General features: G+C 38.6%; 1 protein-coding gene across 1 annotated transcript; it reads right to left on the reverse strand.

The window, feature by feature from the left end:
• Positions 1-15,377: 15,377 nt before the first annotated feature.
• On the reverse strand, positions 15,378-16,060 carry LOC133860158 (uncharacterized). Its single transcript, XM_062295821.1, has 2 exons — positions 15,853-16,060; positions 15,378-15,724 (listed from the first exon to the last, which is right to left on the reverse strand). The coding sequence occupies exons 1-2, from the start codon at positions 15,973-15,975 to the stop codon at positions 15,509-15,511; spliced, it is 339 nt and encodes a 112-aa protein (XP_062151805.1). The 5' UTR covers positions 15,976-16,060; the 3' UTR covers positions 15,378-15,508.
• Between the last annotated feature and the right edge of the window lie 2,337 nt (positions 16,061-18,397).

Here is an 18,397-nt window from a genome sequence, read left to right on the forward strand (position 1 = left end):
TATATATATAAAAAAAAAAAAAAAAAAAAAAAAAAAAAAAAGGTGAAGAGAATATTAATTAGAGAAAGTAAAAAAAAAAGTAAAGTTGGACATTTGGATACTACAAGAAGGGAAATGATTGCTGGGGGACACTCATCCGTCCTCCGGCACCCATTTATAATAAAAAAATAAGTGTTTATTAAAAAGTTGTCTCTAATGTCACATCAGAGACAACTTTTTAATAAAAACTCATTTTTTAAAAGAAAATGGGGTGACAGGGATGGATGAGTGTCCCCCTGTCTAGCAGGCCTCTTTTTGGTCTTTTCTTATAATCATGAGTGATTTCTTACCGAGGATCGGGTTTGCATCTACTATTATTTTAATCTACAGTCCAGATTAAAACTCTCTCATTTTCAACCTAAATGATGTAGCTTTAAAGAGAATTAACAGAAATTTTCTAAACACTGATTTTGCTTGTCCTTCTCATTTTCTTTTAGGTATTATTTTTTTAAAAAAAAAAAATTATTACAGTTATTTTCTTCATTTAGAGAATATTGATAATTTTTTAGTAGTTTGAATGGAACATTATCCTAATTAAAAGTTTGGGAACGGCATTGCCAATTAAATGATAATTTAAAAGGAGTATATTGACTTTTCCCACAAAACTATAAATGAATGTTAATTAGTAAAACCATAGACAAGAAAAGGAAAAGCAGGAGAGCAAAAGATCGAGTAACTACCTATTCAAACCGTCTGTGTTGTGACTCATACAAGAAATAATTCCATCATCAATTTATCAGGGAAGTTTCAGGAAATTGATAGATGCCTCCAAGGCTTGATGGTACTTTATAGCAAGTTTCACCCTCCTATTCATCAAAAAGAAGGAGCATGTTTCAACATGACCTGCCCCTTAAGAGTTTCAAGGATGTTCTGAACATCGACTTTCACACCAACAACAATACCAGTCGATGCGAGATATGAGTGGAGTTCATTATAGAAATTGAAACATTTTCAGGCTTCACAAGGCCAAGCCATTTCTTCTCCTCATTTGATTGAACCCCTGGAGATGAAACAGGGTAGGCCAACTTAGACTCGTACTGTTAAATTTCACACCACCCCAATATCCTGTTATTGCATGCCACACATAAACGTACCTGGAAATTAAGGAGAAAAAAAAAAAAAAAAAAAAAAAAAGCAACATAAATATCTTATCAAACAACATAAGCTAGTGGGGGCCGGGTCTCAGGAGATGGCGTGTGCCTTGCACGAACTGACTCATGCGATGGCTGGCTCTTTTCTGGCAAAGGCAGCGGATGTCTTTTTTCTGTTTGGATTTGTATATTCTTGTTTTTTCACAATGTATATTTGCAATAGGCTGATATTATATGGGCTTTTAGGTGGCTTTTAGCGACCAGGTCTCTTATCATTAGTTGGGTTGTGCTTTATTGGATTGAGAGGCTCAAATGTATGTTCATGCAATGTTAGTCTGTTGAATTTGATAGTTGCTTTAAATCAGGTTTTATCCTGGCTTAGTGGGTAGAGATTCTTTATCTCTGGTCACTGCGTTAGCCTACGAATAGAGTTTTCGCCTTCGGGCGGTGGAATCACCTTCTGTTTTACTATTGTAATTGTGTTAGCCTTTGGTCACTTGTAATCCCCTTTTGGGGCTTTTATTAGTAATGAAGAGGATGTTCAAAAAAAAATAATAATAATAAAGTTGCAGCACAAGATTTGAAAAGGCATACTTTAGAGCACACATTGTTAGCCAAGAAGACGACAAAAATGGCAAATATTGTTAGCCAAAAAAAGAAAAGTTTGTTGGATCAAGCACTCACTTGGCTGCGTTATTAGCTTTGGGTTCGATGTCAGTGGTATCCATGCCAACTGATTGCCATCCATCATCAACTGTAACAAAATTTGGAGGAATTACACCCTTCTCTAAGCTGCAAGAGTTTTACTTGTTAGTATCTTCCAATGATGTTACTTAAAACTTACTTCAATGCATTTGTGATGACATCAAATGGGTCTGGCATGGTCCAGCAGCCACAAAAACTAAATGACTCCCCTCCAATCCCTAAAACAACAAGATCTCCTGCAAGAAACCACAATTTTTCATCATCATTTTAAAGACAGCCAAAATGACCATACACTGATAAGACAAATACCAAGGATTCTATTTTTTCATACCACTTTCCAAGCAAATCTCCAACTCATTTTGTTCATTTCCCTGAAAAACAGCCCTGAAATCGCCTTCAAGAGTCGGTAAGAAAACAGGATACAAGGTAGATTGGTCCATTCCACCTCTCCTTTCTTCATCAATATTAGAACGTCATGTGCTTCAACAATCAAAAACTGGGTCTCAAAGGGTATATCTTGGCAGCAATTACCAATCCTCTGTCCAGATAACCTGGATACGATTCATTAGCATTACAAAATTTTACACTGCAAGTGAGACAGATAAGGTTTCTTCATCATTCTCAGGTATCATTCAATCCTGTATAGTTTGGCAAATAGACAATGTTACTGAGGCAACACGCAACGTACATCCTTTTAGGAACAGAATATCAGGAAGATGAAAGTAAGAAAATAATTATGTTGGTCCACATGCATACCAAGATGCCTAGACTGCCATCCTAAGCATATCAGGGAACTGAAGCTCAGATGCAGCAGAAAATGGTGCAGCTACAACATTTACACATGTAAATAATTGATAGGATGTCCAATTCAAAGCAAATAGATTAATTAGACACAAAAATATGCAATGGCGAACCACTTGTGCACTATCCCATTCTCTTAAAATAAAATCAGACACCCGCCAAATCTCAACAGGAAATCAACAACCAACAGCCAAAGCCGACCCACAAAACCCAACGATTCAGCAGAACTTTAACAGACCTGCTTTCGAAATCCCAACTATTCAGCAGAACTTACCCACAAAACCAACAGACAAAGGCGACCCACATCCCCATTTCCCATAATTCAGCAAAAACTTTCATAGGCCAATTTTACCTTTCTGCTTAACTCCTCCAAAACATCAAACGGCTGCCAGTGCCAGGCATCCATCCCAACATCCACAATCAGATCACCACCGTCGCTTCGGACTACCTAATTCACCGTTCGCCAATCAAAAAAGATGAGTGAAACCACCACGACGGAACCAACCTGTCACCAGATTCACCACCCCAAAGAAACCCCGCCAAAAAAAAAATGTCTTAGACTGCGCGTCGTTCAGGCATCATAAGACCTTAACTGACTATGTAGTATGCCACGTTGTCCATCTAAAATTCATTGCATAGAACGGTCATAAACGGTCATAACGGATAACGGTAAGAGATAGGCGGTGCGTCAAAAAAAAGAAGAGAGATAGGCGGTGCGAAGTCTATATGTACGAGGGTCTTGCGTGGTGAGTTTTGCATTGGTAAGAGCCTAAGGCATTGTACAATTGCGTTACATCGTAACGAGAAGAGATGGAAGGGAGCGATCGAAAGAAACTACAGAAGGAAGCGAGCGATCGAAAGAAACTACAGATGATGGTGCCGCTGGGATTTCGTTTTTAGCCCTCTGATCAAGAGCTTATAATCGGGTATTTGTTGAGGAAGGTGAGGGGAGAATGGCTGCCATGGGATGGTATCCACGAGTATAATCTTTATGGGAAGAAGGCCCCCTGGGAAATCTTCGGTGATCTTGATGGTGAGGAGAAGTATTACCTTTTCACAAGGCTAAAGAAGTTAAGCAAGATTAGCTGGCTATGGGAATTGGCATGAAAGCACCTGTAACCAAATATATGACCGTCAGGGTCAACATGTGATTGGACTCAACAAGCAGTTTTATTTCAAGGTAAAACAGGAACCGCGCATGAAGAAATCCCAGTGGATTATGCATGAGTTCTCCCTGGCGGGTGTCTTCTTGGAAAGATGTACCACCTGGGTTCTATGCACAGTTAATAAGGAGTGGCCAGAAACAAAAAGAGGGGTGAAGAGATGCTTTGAGGATTGTTAGCACCCTAGGTTATTTAGTAAATTCTACTACCCAATTCTCTTGGGTTAATTGAGAGGAAGTATCTATGTTATTTCTTTCCATCTGAAGTAGTATCTTTAATTTCCTTAGTAAGAGTCTTAGTCCAAGTCAGAATAGGTTTACAAGTCCAAACCTAATTCTAAGTCAGTTCTATTTAAGCATAAGTTTTGCAATAAAGAGGCACAAAATTATTCAAACAAATCAACACTTGTGTTGTAAGGTTTAAGGTCCCTCTAATGACTTTACGTTCCCCATAGGGAGAGCACGTAAGAGCAATCCTACTAACTTTCCTGTTCAACAACCAATTACGAGATCTGTCACAAGGGCTCATAACAACTTGATATCAGAGACAGCCATATCTGCCACATCTTCAACACCGTCTAATCAACGACTGGAGTGTTTGGATTTAGAAATGCAGAAGATACGAGAACTCTTTGCAGCCATGAGTTCCAAGTTTGATTAGCTGCTGGAGGACCGCAACCAGAACTTGGGCAGTGGGTCTCACAATCGGAACGGAGGCCCACGAATCCATCAATCCAACTCAGGTACTAGCGGATCAACAACGCCTAAAATCGCCAAGCTTGATTTCCCACGCTACAGTGGCGATGAAGATCCAACTAGTTGGATATGCCGGGTCGAGCAATTCTTCGATTTCCACGGAACCAGCCCAGAGGAGAGACTACCCTTGGCAACCTAGCACTTGGACGGAGATGCCCAGTTGTGGTACTAGATATTTTGCAGAGGAGAAACATGGGAGATCACGTGGAACTTCTTGAAGGAAGGTCTCTATGCCAAGTACAGACCAACCCTCTATGAGGATTTTTTTGGTGATTTGTCCAAATTGAAACAGGTTGGTTCGGTAAAGGATTATCAGGTCCAATTCGAACGACTTCTGAGTCGTGTGGGCAGAATGCCCCTTGAGCATCAGTTGGGATGTTTTATCAATGGACTCAAAGACACCATCCGCACGGAGGTGCAAGCATTGTGGCCCACGAGTCTCTCTGCTGCAGTAGGATTGGCGTGACTCTATGAGGCCAAGCAATACGCCCAACACCGGAACGTACTGCCTGAGCCCTGGAAACCCAATCTACCGCCCATACCCTCGGCAGCGTTAACCAGGACTAGAAACCCCCAAATCAAAAGGCTCTCGCTAGAAGAATTGAAGGACAGAAGGGAGAGGGGTTTGTGCTTTAATTGTGATGAAAAATTCGTACCTAGCCACCGATGTGCCAAATTGTTTTGGCTGGAACTACAAGACGACGTGGAAAACACATCACAAGAGGATGAAATTGTGGGCATCCCGAATGGGCCTTTCGGAGATGAAGGAGGAACTCCGGCTATCTCGTTGCACGCCATCACGGACGCTCATGAGCCTCGTACGATGCGGGTAAGAGGAGCCATGGGTCTCTACAAGCTCGACCTCCTAGTCGACAGTGGCAATACCCACAACTTCATCAGCACAACCACGGCCCGGAGAGCAAGGCTGATGCCGACAAAGGAAAGCTGGATGTCCTCGTAGCCAACGGCGAACGACTTGTCAATGGTGGATTCTGCCGAGGCGTCACAATCAATTTGGGTAATGTCTCCTTGATTATTTTTACATTTTGGATCTTAAAGGGTGCAAAGGTGTTTTGGGTGCTGTGTGGCTGAGGGGGTTAGGACCGATTTTGTGGGACTTCTCAAGCTTGTGGATGAGCTTTGTGTGGCAAGGAGAGAGGGTGGTGTTACATGAGCAAACAGCACCTGCAGATAAAATGGTGGATGGGCCCAAATTTCTCAAGATGCTACGTGGGTGCAGCAGAAGGACTATTCTCCAAATCAAGGTTGTCCAGTTGGGAGAAAAGATGGCCCAAATTGAAGAGGTACAACCCAATATCCAATTTTTAAAGGTGCAATATTCTTCTTTGTTTCAAGAGTCCAAGGGTCTGCCACAGGTCAGAACCCATGATCACAAGATTCCTATTGTGCCGGGCCAAGGCCCAGTCAGCGTTCGGCCCTATCGGTATCCATTTTATCAAAAAAATGAAATTGAACTGCAAGTGGCTGCCTTGCTAAATTCTGGTGTGGTTCGGGCTAGCACAAGCCCATATTCTTCACCCGTCCTATTGGTGAAAAAACATGATGGGTCCTGGTTATTATGCATTGACTACCGAGCATTAAATCAGATCATGGTCAAGGATAAATTTCCTGTCCCGGTGATTGACGAGCTTTTGGATAAGCTTCATAGATCCAAGGTTTTCTCTAAATTAGATTTGCGTTCCGGATATTACCAAATTAGAGTTCACCCTCCAGATGTTGGAAAGACAGCATTCTGCACCCACCACGGGCACTATGAGTTTATGGTCATGCTGTTTGGATTGTCTAATGCTCCATCTACTTTTCAGGCTCTAATGAATGACATCTTCTAAGAGGTAATCCAAAAATTTGTTTTGGTTTTCTTTGATGATATTTTGATTTACAGTAAGACTTGGGAGGAGCTCTTACATCATGTGCGCCAAGTTCTTAAAATCTTGCGGACGCATCAATTATTCGTACGATGGAGTTAGTATTTTATGTTGGCTACATTTTGGATGACAAAAACACTTGTATGTAAGGTTGCTATTTAAACAGGATTATCGGTCTTATAAAGAATCTTCATGTATTATGGACAAGTATTTTATTCGATCTATGTCACAAGTTTCTAGAAGATGTCCACGAAGATCCCTTGCTTTTTACAAGTCAGTTGAAGCCGATTCCTGTGCAACAGTCCAGACAGGCCTTTGAAGGCGTCCGGATGCCTTGCAGTGTCTAGAAGTTTCTGTGTTGAAGACGTTCAGACGTCAGGGCAACACCGTCTGAACGCTAGGTCAAGCTTCTCCAATTTCTATACAGAGTTGAATTTCAATCGATACTATTTGGAAAGTTTCTGCAATACGTCCGGATGATGTGGCAACACGTCCGGACAATGTCCAGCTTTCCAGAATATTCCAGGTTTCCTTTACAAGCGAGGAAAGGAGTTACAGCAAAGACCGTCCGGACGCTCGGCCAAGCCTTCCGGACGTGGACCTGATATGGGAAGAAATTGCGCTAATCTGGAAGGCTGTCGCAGAAGACCGTCCGGACAAGGCAATCTTCCGTCCATACGCTCCACAGCCAGAGTCCAATTCTGAGCAGAATTAGGTTTTCTTTAAGCCTATATATAGAGGGCTATAGGCTTGTTAATTGTAAGAATTCAGTATAGAATTTCATAGTGCTTAAAGAGGGTGTTTAGGGAGAATTGAAGATTCGCTGGCTCTCAAGCCATTGTTGGTGTGTGCTCAACAGTTCGTGTGAAGCTTATCTTAGGGGTCGGCCCTAAGGTAAAGGAATCCATTAAAGACCCCTTCAAGTATGAGACTTGGTTGGGAAGCGTTCACGATAGGCTTCGTGTTATAGTTAAAGGTATGACTACTGCAATGGGTTTTGTGAGTACGAGTGCTTTGTAATTTGCTTTGTCTTTGGATAGTGAAATTCCTGAGTTTGACTGCCTTGGAGTGGTTTTTCTCTTCACAGAGTTTCCACTTCGTAAATAAATATCTTGTCTTTTTTATTTTTTGCATTTAAGATATTTCGTTGCACACAAACACACACTTGGTTAATTTAGAAGTCATTTTTTATTTTCAAGTGGGATAAGTGTCAATTTGGCAAAACAGTCGTGAGTTACCTGGGGCACATAATATCTCCGCAAGGAGTGGCTATGGATTCGGAGAAGATTGATTCAATCTTGGGATGGCCCATCCCTACAATCATCAAGGCCTTAAGAGGGTTTTTAGGCTTCACTGGGTATTATCGCAAGTTCATCTAGGGGTATGGCTCACTTGCTAAGGCATTGACAAAGCTACTTAAAAAAAAAAAAAAAAAAAACCTTTGGATGGTCGACCCAAGCGGAGGAATCATTCAACCAACTGAAAAAGGCTATGACGCAAGCTCCAATTCTGGCTTTACCAGATTTCTCAAAACCTTTCATTGTCTAGTGTGATGCTTCTGGGTTAAGCGTTGGGGCAGTCTTACTACAAGATAGTTGACCTATTGCTTTTTTTAGGAAAGCCATCAAAGGGAGGGAGCTGAGCTTATCTACATATGAAAAGGAGATGCTTGCCCTAGTTTCAGCAGTTCAATGATGGAGACCTTATTTATTAGGTTCCAAATTCATTATTCACACAGATCAGAAAAGTTTGAAGTTTCTCTTGGATCAAACTATTTCAACTACAGCCTAGCAACGATGGTTGGTCAAATTGTTGGGGTATGATTATATATGAGACAGAATATAAGTGCGGCAAGAAAAATTTTGTCGCCGACGCTCTTTCTCGCATAGAAGAGCCCCGGGCATTGATGGCACTTTCTCACCCCATTCCCCATTGGCTCAAACCTATTCAAGACAAAGTTATCTCCAACCCAAAATTACAAGCTCGGGTGGTCAGAATCCAAGCTGGTGAGGCAGTGGGCCCATGGAAGTTTCAAGGTGGCCTTATTTTCTTTAAGAAGCGGGTATACTTGCCCAGCACTTCTTCGCTCATCTCTCCCATCTTTACTGAAATACACAGGAGCACTCATGAAGGATTTTTTAAAACCATGAAACAATTGCGAGCAGTATTTTATTGGCCTAAAATGAAGGAACAAGTCAAGATTTTCATTAGACACTACGATGTGTGTCAAAGGCACAAGACAGAGACAACTATGCCTTCAAGACTATTACAGCCTTTACCCATCCCTACTAAGGTTTGTACTGAGGTCTCAATGGACTTTATAGATGGTCTTCCCAAATCCAGCGGGAAAACTACTATTCTGGTGGTGGTAGATAGGCTTACAAAATATGGCCATTTTATTCTGGTAAGCCATCCTTACACAGCTCCTCAGATTGCTAAGGTTTATTTTGACAATGTCTTCAAGCTTCATGGTATGCCAGAATCTATTGTGTGTGATCGTGATCCAGCTTTCACAAGTCGGTTTTGGATTGAATTGTTCTTGCTTCATGGGACTAAATTTAATTTTAGTTCGGCTTATCATCCACAAACCGACAGTCAGACCAAAGTCCTTAATCGCACGGTAGAGATGTACTTGCGATGTTTAACAAGCTCAAAGCATAAAGAATGGGTTACTAGGCTTCCCTGGGTCAAGTATTGTTACAACACTAGTTCCCATTCAGCTCATAGCCTCACTCTTTTTGAGCTAGTTTATGGCCGACCACCACCAATATTACTGTTTTATGTCAAAGGCACGACTCATGTGGAAGCTGTTGAGCAAATTCTGGTGGAACGTGATATACTTCTTTGGGAGGCAAGGGATCGGTTACACAAGCCTCAACATCATATATCTTAGATGGTTTACAACAAACATCAAAAGGAGAAACAGTTTGAAGTCGGCTCTTGGGTTTATTTGAAGCTACAACCTTATTGGCAATTTTCTGTGGAATTCCAAGCAACGCCAAGCTTTCAAGTAAATACTATGGTCCCTTTAAAATTTTGAAACGAATTGGACCCATTGCTTACTTACTTGATTTGCCTAAAGACTCGAAGTTGTATCCTGTGTTCCATGTTTCAGTCCTCAAGCAACACATGGGTACCGATGAACCTGTAGAGATTGCTCTCCCTGTCCTTCCAGATTCACGAGTCCAGCCTCAGGCAGTTTTGGAGCAAAGGGTGTGCAAGGGTGAACCTGAAATTCTTGTCCATTATGAGGGATCCTCTCTAGCAGATGCTAAATGGGAAAGGCGGGTTGATTTCCAGATTTCATCCTTGGAAACAAGGACGTTTTGAAGGGAGAAGGAATGTTAGCACCCTAGGTTATTTAGTAAAGAATAATGATTCTTGCACAACTCTTACACAACTTTTGCACAACTCTGACTACTTTTTTTATTTTTTATGATGAACAATTGGATTTGTTTTTCTACATGTGAGTCCTAAATATTCAATGATTGATCTTAAAAAAAAGTTGTTAGAGTTGTGTAAGAGTTATGTAAGAAATATTACTCTATAGTAAATTCTGTTGCCCAATTCTCTTAGGTTAATTGAGAGGAAGTATCTATGTTATTTCTTTCCATGTAAGGTAGTATCTTTAATTTCCTCAGTAAGAGTCCTAGTCCAAGTCATAATAGGTGTACAAGTCCAAACCTAATTCTAAGTCAGTTGTAACTCTATTTAAGCATAAGTTTTGCAATAAAGAGACACATAATTATTTAGACAAATCAACACTTGTGTTGTGAGGTTTAAGGTCCCTCTAACGACCCCTGCTAACTTTCATGTTCAACGACCAATTACGAGATCCGTCGCAAGGGCTCATAACAAGGATGTTCATTCCTCACACCGTCATCTCGGTTGAAGCTCCAACTCCATTTCTCGACTAATTTGGAAGCTTAGTTTGCAACTTCCTTTGTAAGAGAGCAGAATGTTGATATGAAGGATGTGTAAATTCATTATTTGAAATGACAATTTTCTTTTCTTTTCTTTTTTGGTCTTTCTATTTTCGATTCTTTATTTCAATATATAAACAAACGTGAAATTGAATATGTAGCTAAGCTTGGGTATTGTGGTCATCATTCTTGACGATCCTATGATGTCAATATTAGTTGTTAGTATAAATCCATTTCAAAGGGAAAAATGATGAATCAATCTTGAGAGAGTAGGAAAATAGAGCCAGGCAGCAAGTAAAGAGAAGCTTAACCCAAGAAACTTTGTTGTCAACAAAAGCAGAAGATTATTATTTTAGATTCATCGATAGGTCAAACTTGAGCAAACAATCCTCCATGCTAAAGATTAGCCTCAAGAGCATGATTTGGAGTTTGAAATATATATATATATATATATAGAGAGAGAGAGAGAGAGAGAGAGAGAGCAGTAAAAATCATGCTCATTTTGATGTTGAGCATTGAGCAATTTGACTTGGACATATCATAAACAGAGTTGGAGCAGAGAAGGCAAGCATATCTGTTGGATAGATAACATAACTCTTCATATATAAATTAGAGGAACTCCTTTTGGATGAAATGATAACAGAATACCCAAAAACACATATTAAAAAGCTCTGTTTCGGAATCTACAATTAAACGGTACAATTGATCATGATGTACAATAAGGATTGTCTTCATATGATTTTGCACTTGTCAATAAAATGTAATATGTTTTGTTATTTTGAGAGATTATTCCATTCTAGGTAATAAAGAAGAATTTTTTTCCTTCAACTCTTGTGGTTCAAGAATTCTTATATAGCTAGCGTCAAAATGAATATGATTTTAGTGTTTTCCATATGTTGTATGCCATAAGAGTTGTTCTTTTTTTTTTTTTTTTTTTTTTTTTCATTTATAAGCAATTATACTAAAATTAAATTCTAGAAAAATTGATGACTGGAAATTTCTGAATTAGGAATGGAATAGGATAATATCTAGAAATGAGTTTTGTACTTTGTGTCCCACTTCACTATTCTTTTCCTTTTTTAATTAAATGGGAAAAGTTCACGCATTATTATGAGTCTACAGTTGTATGAGATGAGGACTTTATGTTGAATACGAAGACTTTATAGAGAAGATGAGTGTTGCTCTTAAAGCAGTGCTCTTATTAGATTAGATAAGAACTCTATATCCTATGCCACAAAAAGTCTTGCAGTATATAGCAAGATTCTCTTAAGTTAAAATAAGAATATATATTTTCATTAGGAGTTTAAGGATAGAATAACTTAGATATAGTAAGTTATCTTTATTGATAACATTAAAATTAGAATTATATTAGGATTTAAATGTTATTGATAACATTAGAAGTGATTTATTCTAGTTAGACTTTTACTTCTACTATTATGTATTGTAAGTGTCTATTTAAAGACACCATAAGTTCTTTAATATAATTAAGTAAAGATTAATATTATTCTACTCTAGAGTTAATTTGGAAGGTGTTAGGGTTTGAGAAATTAAGCCCATAACACGCACCCTCTTCAAATTACCATTCAATTGATAATGTCCCCAAAACTTTTAATTGACACAATACCTCTTCCGAACTACCAAAAACTGTCAATGTCTAGCAATACAACCAACAAGGATACAACACACTCTTGACACAAATGTTATCATATTGGACCATTTCCAATGAGTCTCTCACGTTAAAAATGTCACACATTCCGAGGTACACATATTCCTTGAAAGAATTGATAATCAAATAGAGAAATAAAAGTAAAGCGAAAATAATAAAATGGAGACAAGTTATTTTACGTGGTTCGGTCTATATATGACTTACGTATACAAGATATAGCCAAAGGGTTATATTATACTCTTAACTCTCTTTATATAAGTTTACAATACAAAAGACTCTATTTATAGAGCGTACAGATGAGATATAATCCTAATCATATCTCTTAATTTAGGGTGATTCAATATCATAAAATCCCTAAATTCAAGATAATCTAATCTTTATCAAAGGCAATACAATTCTCATCAAATCCATAACTTCAGGGTAATCCAAATGAGTAATGTTTCTTGCACAACTTTAGTACAAGTTTAACAACTTTTTTTAAGGTTAACCATTGAATATTTAGGGCCCACATGTAGAAAAACAGATCCAATGGTTGATCATTAAAAAAAAAAAAAATGTTAGAGTTGAACGAAAGTTGTATGAAAGTTGTACGACAATCATTTCTCAATCCAAATATACTCTACATTCATCTCTCCCAACTCTCTTTCCATTTCATTCCTCATTGATCTCTCTCTCATACACCATACTCAATTGTATAAACCACTCACTCTTCTTACATCTTAACAATGTAGGACACAAACCTCACAAGTGCACTCACAACAAAGTTCATGGCGTTTGATACAACCCTTGAATAGAACTCATTCTTGAAAACCAACCTGCAAGAGGAGAGTGCTCAATAGCTTATATACACATGGTTAAGCTTGTACTTAAGCCATGTGGAACACTTAGAATCATAACATACTACCACGCTCTGCAACCGACGTCCACGGCGGCCCACTCTATCGACACTGAACTGATGGTAGCCATTTCTCTTTTGGCAGCTGTACTTACTTATCAGTATTCAATGTTTAGTCTAAAGTATATTTTTTTTTACGTGTTAGCATTATTATAATGTGTTTATTAGATTGATTAGTCATCTATAAGGGTCCAAACTGAACGTGCCAAAATTGCAACGCCACCATGAAGACAAGGGGCGCCGCGCCGAACAAGAATGCCACACTTTTAAGAAACACATATGGGGGTATTTAAAGCTCAAAGTTTAAGGTCTTTGCCTTTGCCCACTTTCCAACCGTCAACAACGAACATCAATTCTTGTAATTGGGTGCCACGTCACTCTTGTTCTAAGTGTGAATTAAGGGGGTTTGAGCCTTTGTTTCAAACAAGAACTCAAAAAACTAACTAATCTGCACCCCTTTAACCCAACATCCTCAAAATCACACATTCTCAATGTTCGGCTTAATCAAAGCTCATTTCGGTTTTTCTTTCTTTATTTATTTAAACTCTTCGATCTTACAGCTTCTCCAATCCAAATGATCAGATTAGTTAATGATCGCTTACTTTTCTTACTTAAAGACTATAGTAAGTGGCTCTTGCTGACATATGTTCGGGAATTATCATTCCCCAAGCCCACGTGAGCCATGGTCAAATTGAACCCGAGCTAATATACTATGGTTGTAGCGAAGCGGTCGAATGGATAATAGACCGAGCACAAGGCTCTATGTCCGGGGAGACCCACCAATCATCTCCCCGGGCATGCATTCTCAATAGCCAAAGATTGGCGGCCAGGCCAAAGATGTCGCCTGCCCGACAGATGTGGAGATTCTGGAATCTCCAACATTTATAAAGCCAAGTACCCAACAGGGTCAAATATGGCCGAAAGGAAGGATGGACGTCAGATCTAGCCATTGTTCATACTGTAACAAGTTACTATGCACCTTGCATCGGATGGTCAGCAATCCCGAAAAATAGGGATCCTCCCTACGTCAGCTTATTCAAAGGGAAGTATAAATACACGATAAGATAAGCAGGTAAACGGGGGCTGAACATATACTCTTATTCACTTCTGATAAGAGCTCTCATTGACTTAGGCATCGGAGGAGACTCAGCCAGCCAACCCCCGTCGCCCCTTTTCTATTTTGCAGGTCCTTGTTCAGCCGACCAATCAGGAACTATTTTGTTGCACTAGTCTCCAGAAGGCCAACCAAAAGCTGACATGTCACCATACCGAAAACTGTACCAACACATGTGAATCTTGGTTTAATCCTTCTCTTTTTGACTTGGTTTCTTCTCGATCCATCCAAGAATATAAGATAACACCTAGCTACTTTAGTTAGATATTTCATAAATTTGTGTGACCATGTAGTACTGGTTGCCAATAGTTTCGAATGTCACGGAATCAACGAGATCGTCTGACTAGTGTCTAAAAGTTTCAAACTTTGAACTTGAGTTTGGTTTGCTTAATTAACCGACGAGTTTAAACAACCATCTTACAACAAGAACATAGACAGCTTATTTTTATGGTACCAACAATTAAGTACCTTGTTTTTTCTTTTTCTAGGCATTACCAACAAGTTTCGTGGTACCGACATGTTGTCCACCACAAGATGACAGACAGCATCCGGATTTTGATTCCCATGGCTACGTACTTGGGGAAAAGTGGTACCAATTATTTGATAGAAATATTCACAAAATATTCAACGAACGATGACATCCTTAAGCCCAAAAGGGAAAAACCTTTCAAGAAGACAATCCCAAACACAGGATATATAGAGCTTTCCATGTTCTATTTCCTTTCCTTATTCTGTTTTCTAATATAGGCCATATGAATGAACAACAACATAAAAAATGTAAATCACATGATAATAATCAGATTAATTATGATATTAAGACATGATCAGATTTTGATAAGAAAATCTGACAAGGAAAGAATATATCTCTTGGTTTCTAATTAATAAACATGCACGAAGAACAACAAAAAAGAAATATCTTAGAAAGACTCCGTCTTGTCAGAGGCCATAGTCAAGAGAGCAATATTTTATTGCAATATTGTTCTTTGTTCACTGTAATTAGAACATTTTCATAGTTTTATTGACTGAGATGAGCTGCTATAGACTATAATTGTGTCTCATATATAGTATTAAATAATCAATTTGTAAACTTTTGTCTGGTTGAAAAGTCGCGGAAGAGCACCAATTAAACACGGATCCACGAGCATGAGCTTGAAGGTACGACAATGTTTGGTTGTTTTCGATGGAGAAAAAATTGGTTGGCTAAGGCTTTCTAAGGCTACAGCTTTCTGTTTCTTGATCTTTGACTTCTTTTATTTTAGTGGCATAGATTTCCTCATCATTAACATGTTCATTGTGCATGATTTGTGGACCTTTTTGAGTAGCTACGTACATTCCCTTGTGTTTTGTAAATATTATTATTATTTATTTTGTTTTAATGCTTTCATGCGAAGTTGATTGAAAAATATTATATAGTACTAACACTATGCACATGCATAGTATGAAGACATTTTTAATTCAGCAAGAGAAACTTCAGTTATGAGAGGGAGGGCGAGTTCTCGGCCGAGAATAGTCCGAGTAAAAGCCGGGATGTTCGTCGTGGTTCTTGAGGGGCATGCGCCTAGAAACTGAAACGAGAGGCTTCACTGGAGTTCCCCCTCTGACGTATTTCAGATCCTTGGACAGAGCCTTTGAGTTGTCTCCACTTGTTTTTCCTCTTTGGATTGATTCCACCTCAAGCTTAACCTTCTTCAACATACCCCAGAAGATAAAAGTGATCAGTCATAAACAATAAAAACAAAACTTTTTAGTAATAAAAAAAAAAGCTAATAGTTCTAAAGTAAAACAATAAAAATAAATAGAAAGACAATACCAACCTTATGAGAAACAATGAACTCTAAGCTGGAAGCCTTATCCACCACTCCAAGAGTGCGAGCATTGCCGGCATGCATGGAAAGACACAAGAGGAAGACGAATAAACAAGATATGATGGACATCATTCAAAGTTAAAAAGAGAAGTGGATGGAGGCCAGGGTTGGAATATATGTTGTGTACATATATAAGGAAGTATCACGTACAGTACTGTTACTACCAAACAGAGCAATATTTAAGAACAGGTGTTGTAAGAGACAGAAGATATATCTAGGCTGTCCGAGAGAAAATGCTTGTGAATTTATAACAGCGATGAGACTAATAAAGAAGAAAGCCGTAGGGAATGGTTGCCTCACTTGTGGCGCCTCTTATCACTGTGCAGAGACTCGGGCCCCCTAAATATAGGCACTTTACCCGAACAAAGGAGAGAGAGGGGTGAGCTTGAATGAAACACACACACACACACAATATATATATATATATATATATACACACACATGCGCATGCGTTTCAAAAATTTCACCGCTAAGAGAAACAGATACTTAAGAAATGCTTCACACACTCTCGAGTCTACCCTCGTAGATTCAATGATAATTTTCATCCGCACATCAAGGATTGCATATAACATTTCTTTTTGGGTATAGGAGGGAGAAGGGAAATTTAAGTTTCACTAAAAAATATACTGTGGACTATATAATATTTTTCAATCAACTTCGCATGAAAGCATTTAAAAATAATAATAATAATAAAATTCTACTCCGAAACACAAGGGAATGTAGCTACTCAAAAAGGTCCACAAATCATGCACAATGAACATGTTAATGATGAGGAAATCTATGCCACTAAAATGAAAGAAGTCAAAGATCGAGAAACAGAAAGTAGGCTTAGAAAGCCTTTAGCCAACCAATTTTTTCCCCATCGAAAGCCACCAAACATGCATTGTCGTACCTTCGAGTTCATGCTCGATCGTAGCTCCGTGTTTGTTGGCTCTTCCGCGCCTTTTCGACCAGACAAAAGTTTACAAATTGATTATTTAATACTATGAGACACAACTATAGTCTATAGCAGCCCATCTCAGTCAATAAAACTATGAAACTGTTCTAATAACGGTGAAAAAAGAACAATATTTCATTAAAATATTCTCTCTTGACTATGACCTCTGACAAGACGGAGTCTTTCTAAGATCATTCTTTTTTGTTGTTCTTCGTGCGCGCATGTTAATTACTTAGAAACCAAGAGATACATTCTTAATTTCCTTGTCAGATTTTCTTATCAAAATCTGATCATGCATGTCCTAATATCATAATTTATCTGATTATTATCATGTGATTTACATTTTTTATATTGTACATTCATTCATATGGCCTATATTAGAAAACAGAATAAGGAAAGGAAATAGAACATGAAAAGCTCTCTCTCTCTCTCTCTCTCTCTCTCTCTCTCTCTATATATATATATATATATATATATATATATCCTTTGTTTGGGATTTGTCTTCTTGAAAGGTTTTTCCCTTTTGGGCTTAATTAAGGATGTCATCGTACATTCGTACGTTGAATATTTTGTGAACATCTTTCTTTTCTTAATTGAATGTCCAACATTTCTATCAAATAATTGGTACCAGTACTTTTCCCCAAGAACGTAGCCATGGTAATCAAAATCCGGATGCTGTCTGTCATCTTGGGGTGGTACCACGAAACTTGTTGGTACGGCCTAGAAAAAGAAAAAACAAGGTACTTAATTGTTAGTACCATGAAAATAAGCTGTCTATGTTCTTGTCCTAATCAAATTACGTGGCCATAATGCAAGTACTGGAACTCGACTTATTAAGATGGTTGTTTAAACTTGTCGGTTAATTAAGCAAACCAAACTCAAGCTCAAAGTTTGAAACTTTTAGACACTAGTCAGAACCATCTCGTTGATTTCGTGAGAGGGGGCTCAAGGACCCAAAAGTCCCAACCAGATGAGTTTCATACCCCGAACTGCTGCGAAACTATTGGCAACCACTACATGGTCACACAAATTTATGAAATATCTAACTAATTAAAGTAGCTAGGTGTTATCTTATATTCTTGGATGGAGAAGAAATCAAGTCAAAAAGAGAAGGATTAAACTAAGATTCACATGTGTCAGCAGGCCAGGAGCCACTTACTATGGTCTTTAAGTAAGAAAAGTAAGCGACCATTAACTAATCTGATCGATCATTTGGATTGGAGAAGTTAGCTGTAAGAAGAGTTTAAATAAATAAATAAAGAACAACTGAAATGAGCTTTGATTAAGCCGGACATTGAGAAGGTGTGATTTTGAGGATGTTGGACTAAAGGGGTGCAGATTAGTTAGTTTTTGAGTTATAGTTTGAAACAAAGGAGGTTGGAAAGTGGGCAAAGGCAAAGGCAAAGACCTTGAACTTTGAGCTTCAAATCCCCCCATACGTGTTTCTTAAAAGCGCGGCAATCTTGGTCGGCGCGTCGCCCCTTGTCTTCATGGTGGCTTTGCATTTTTGGCACGTTCAGTTTGGACCCTTACAGATGACTAATCAATCTAATAAAA

Source organism: Alnus glutinosa, chromosome 2, assembly GCF_958979055.1.
Source record: "Alnus glutinosa chromosome 2, dhAlnGlut1.1, whole genome shotgun sequence".
Lineage (NCBI taxonomy): Eukaryota > Viridiplantae > Streptophyta > Magnoliopsida > Fagales > Betulaceae > Alnus > Alnus glutinosa.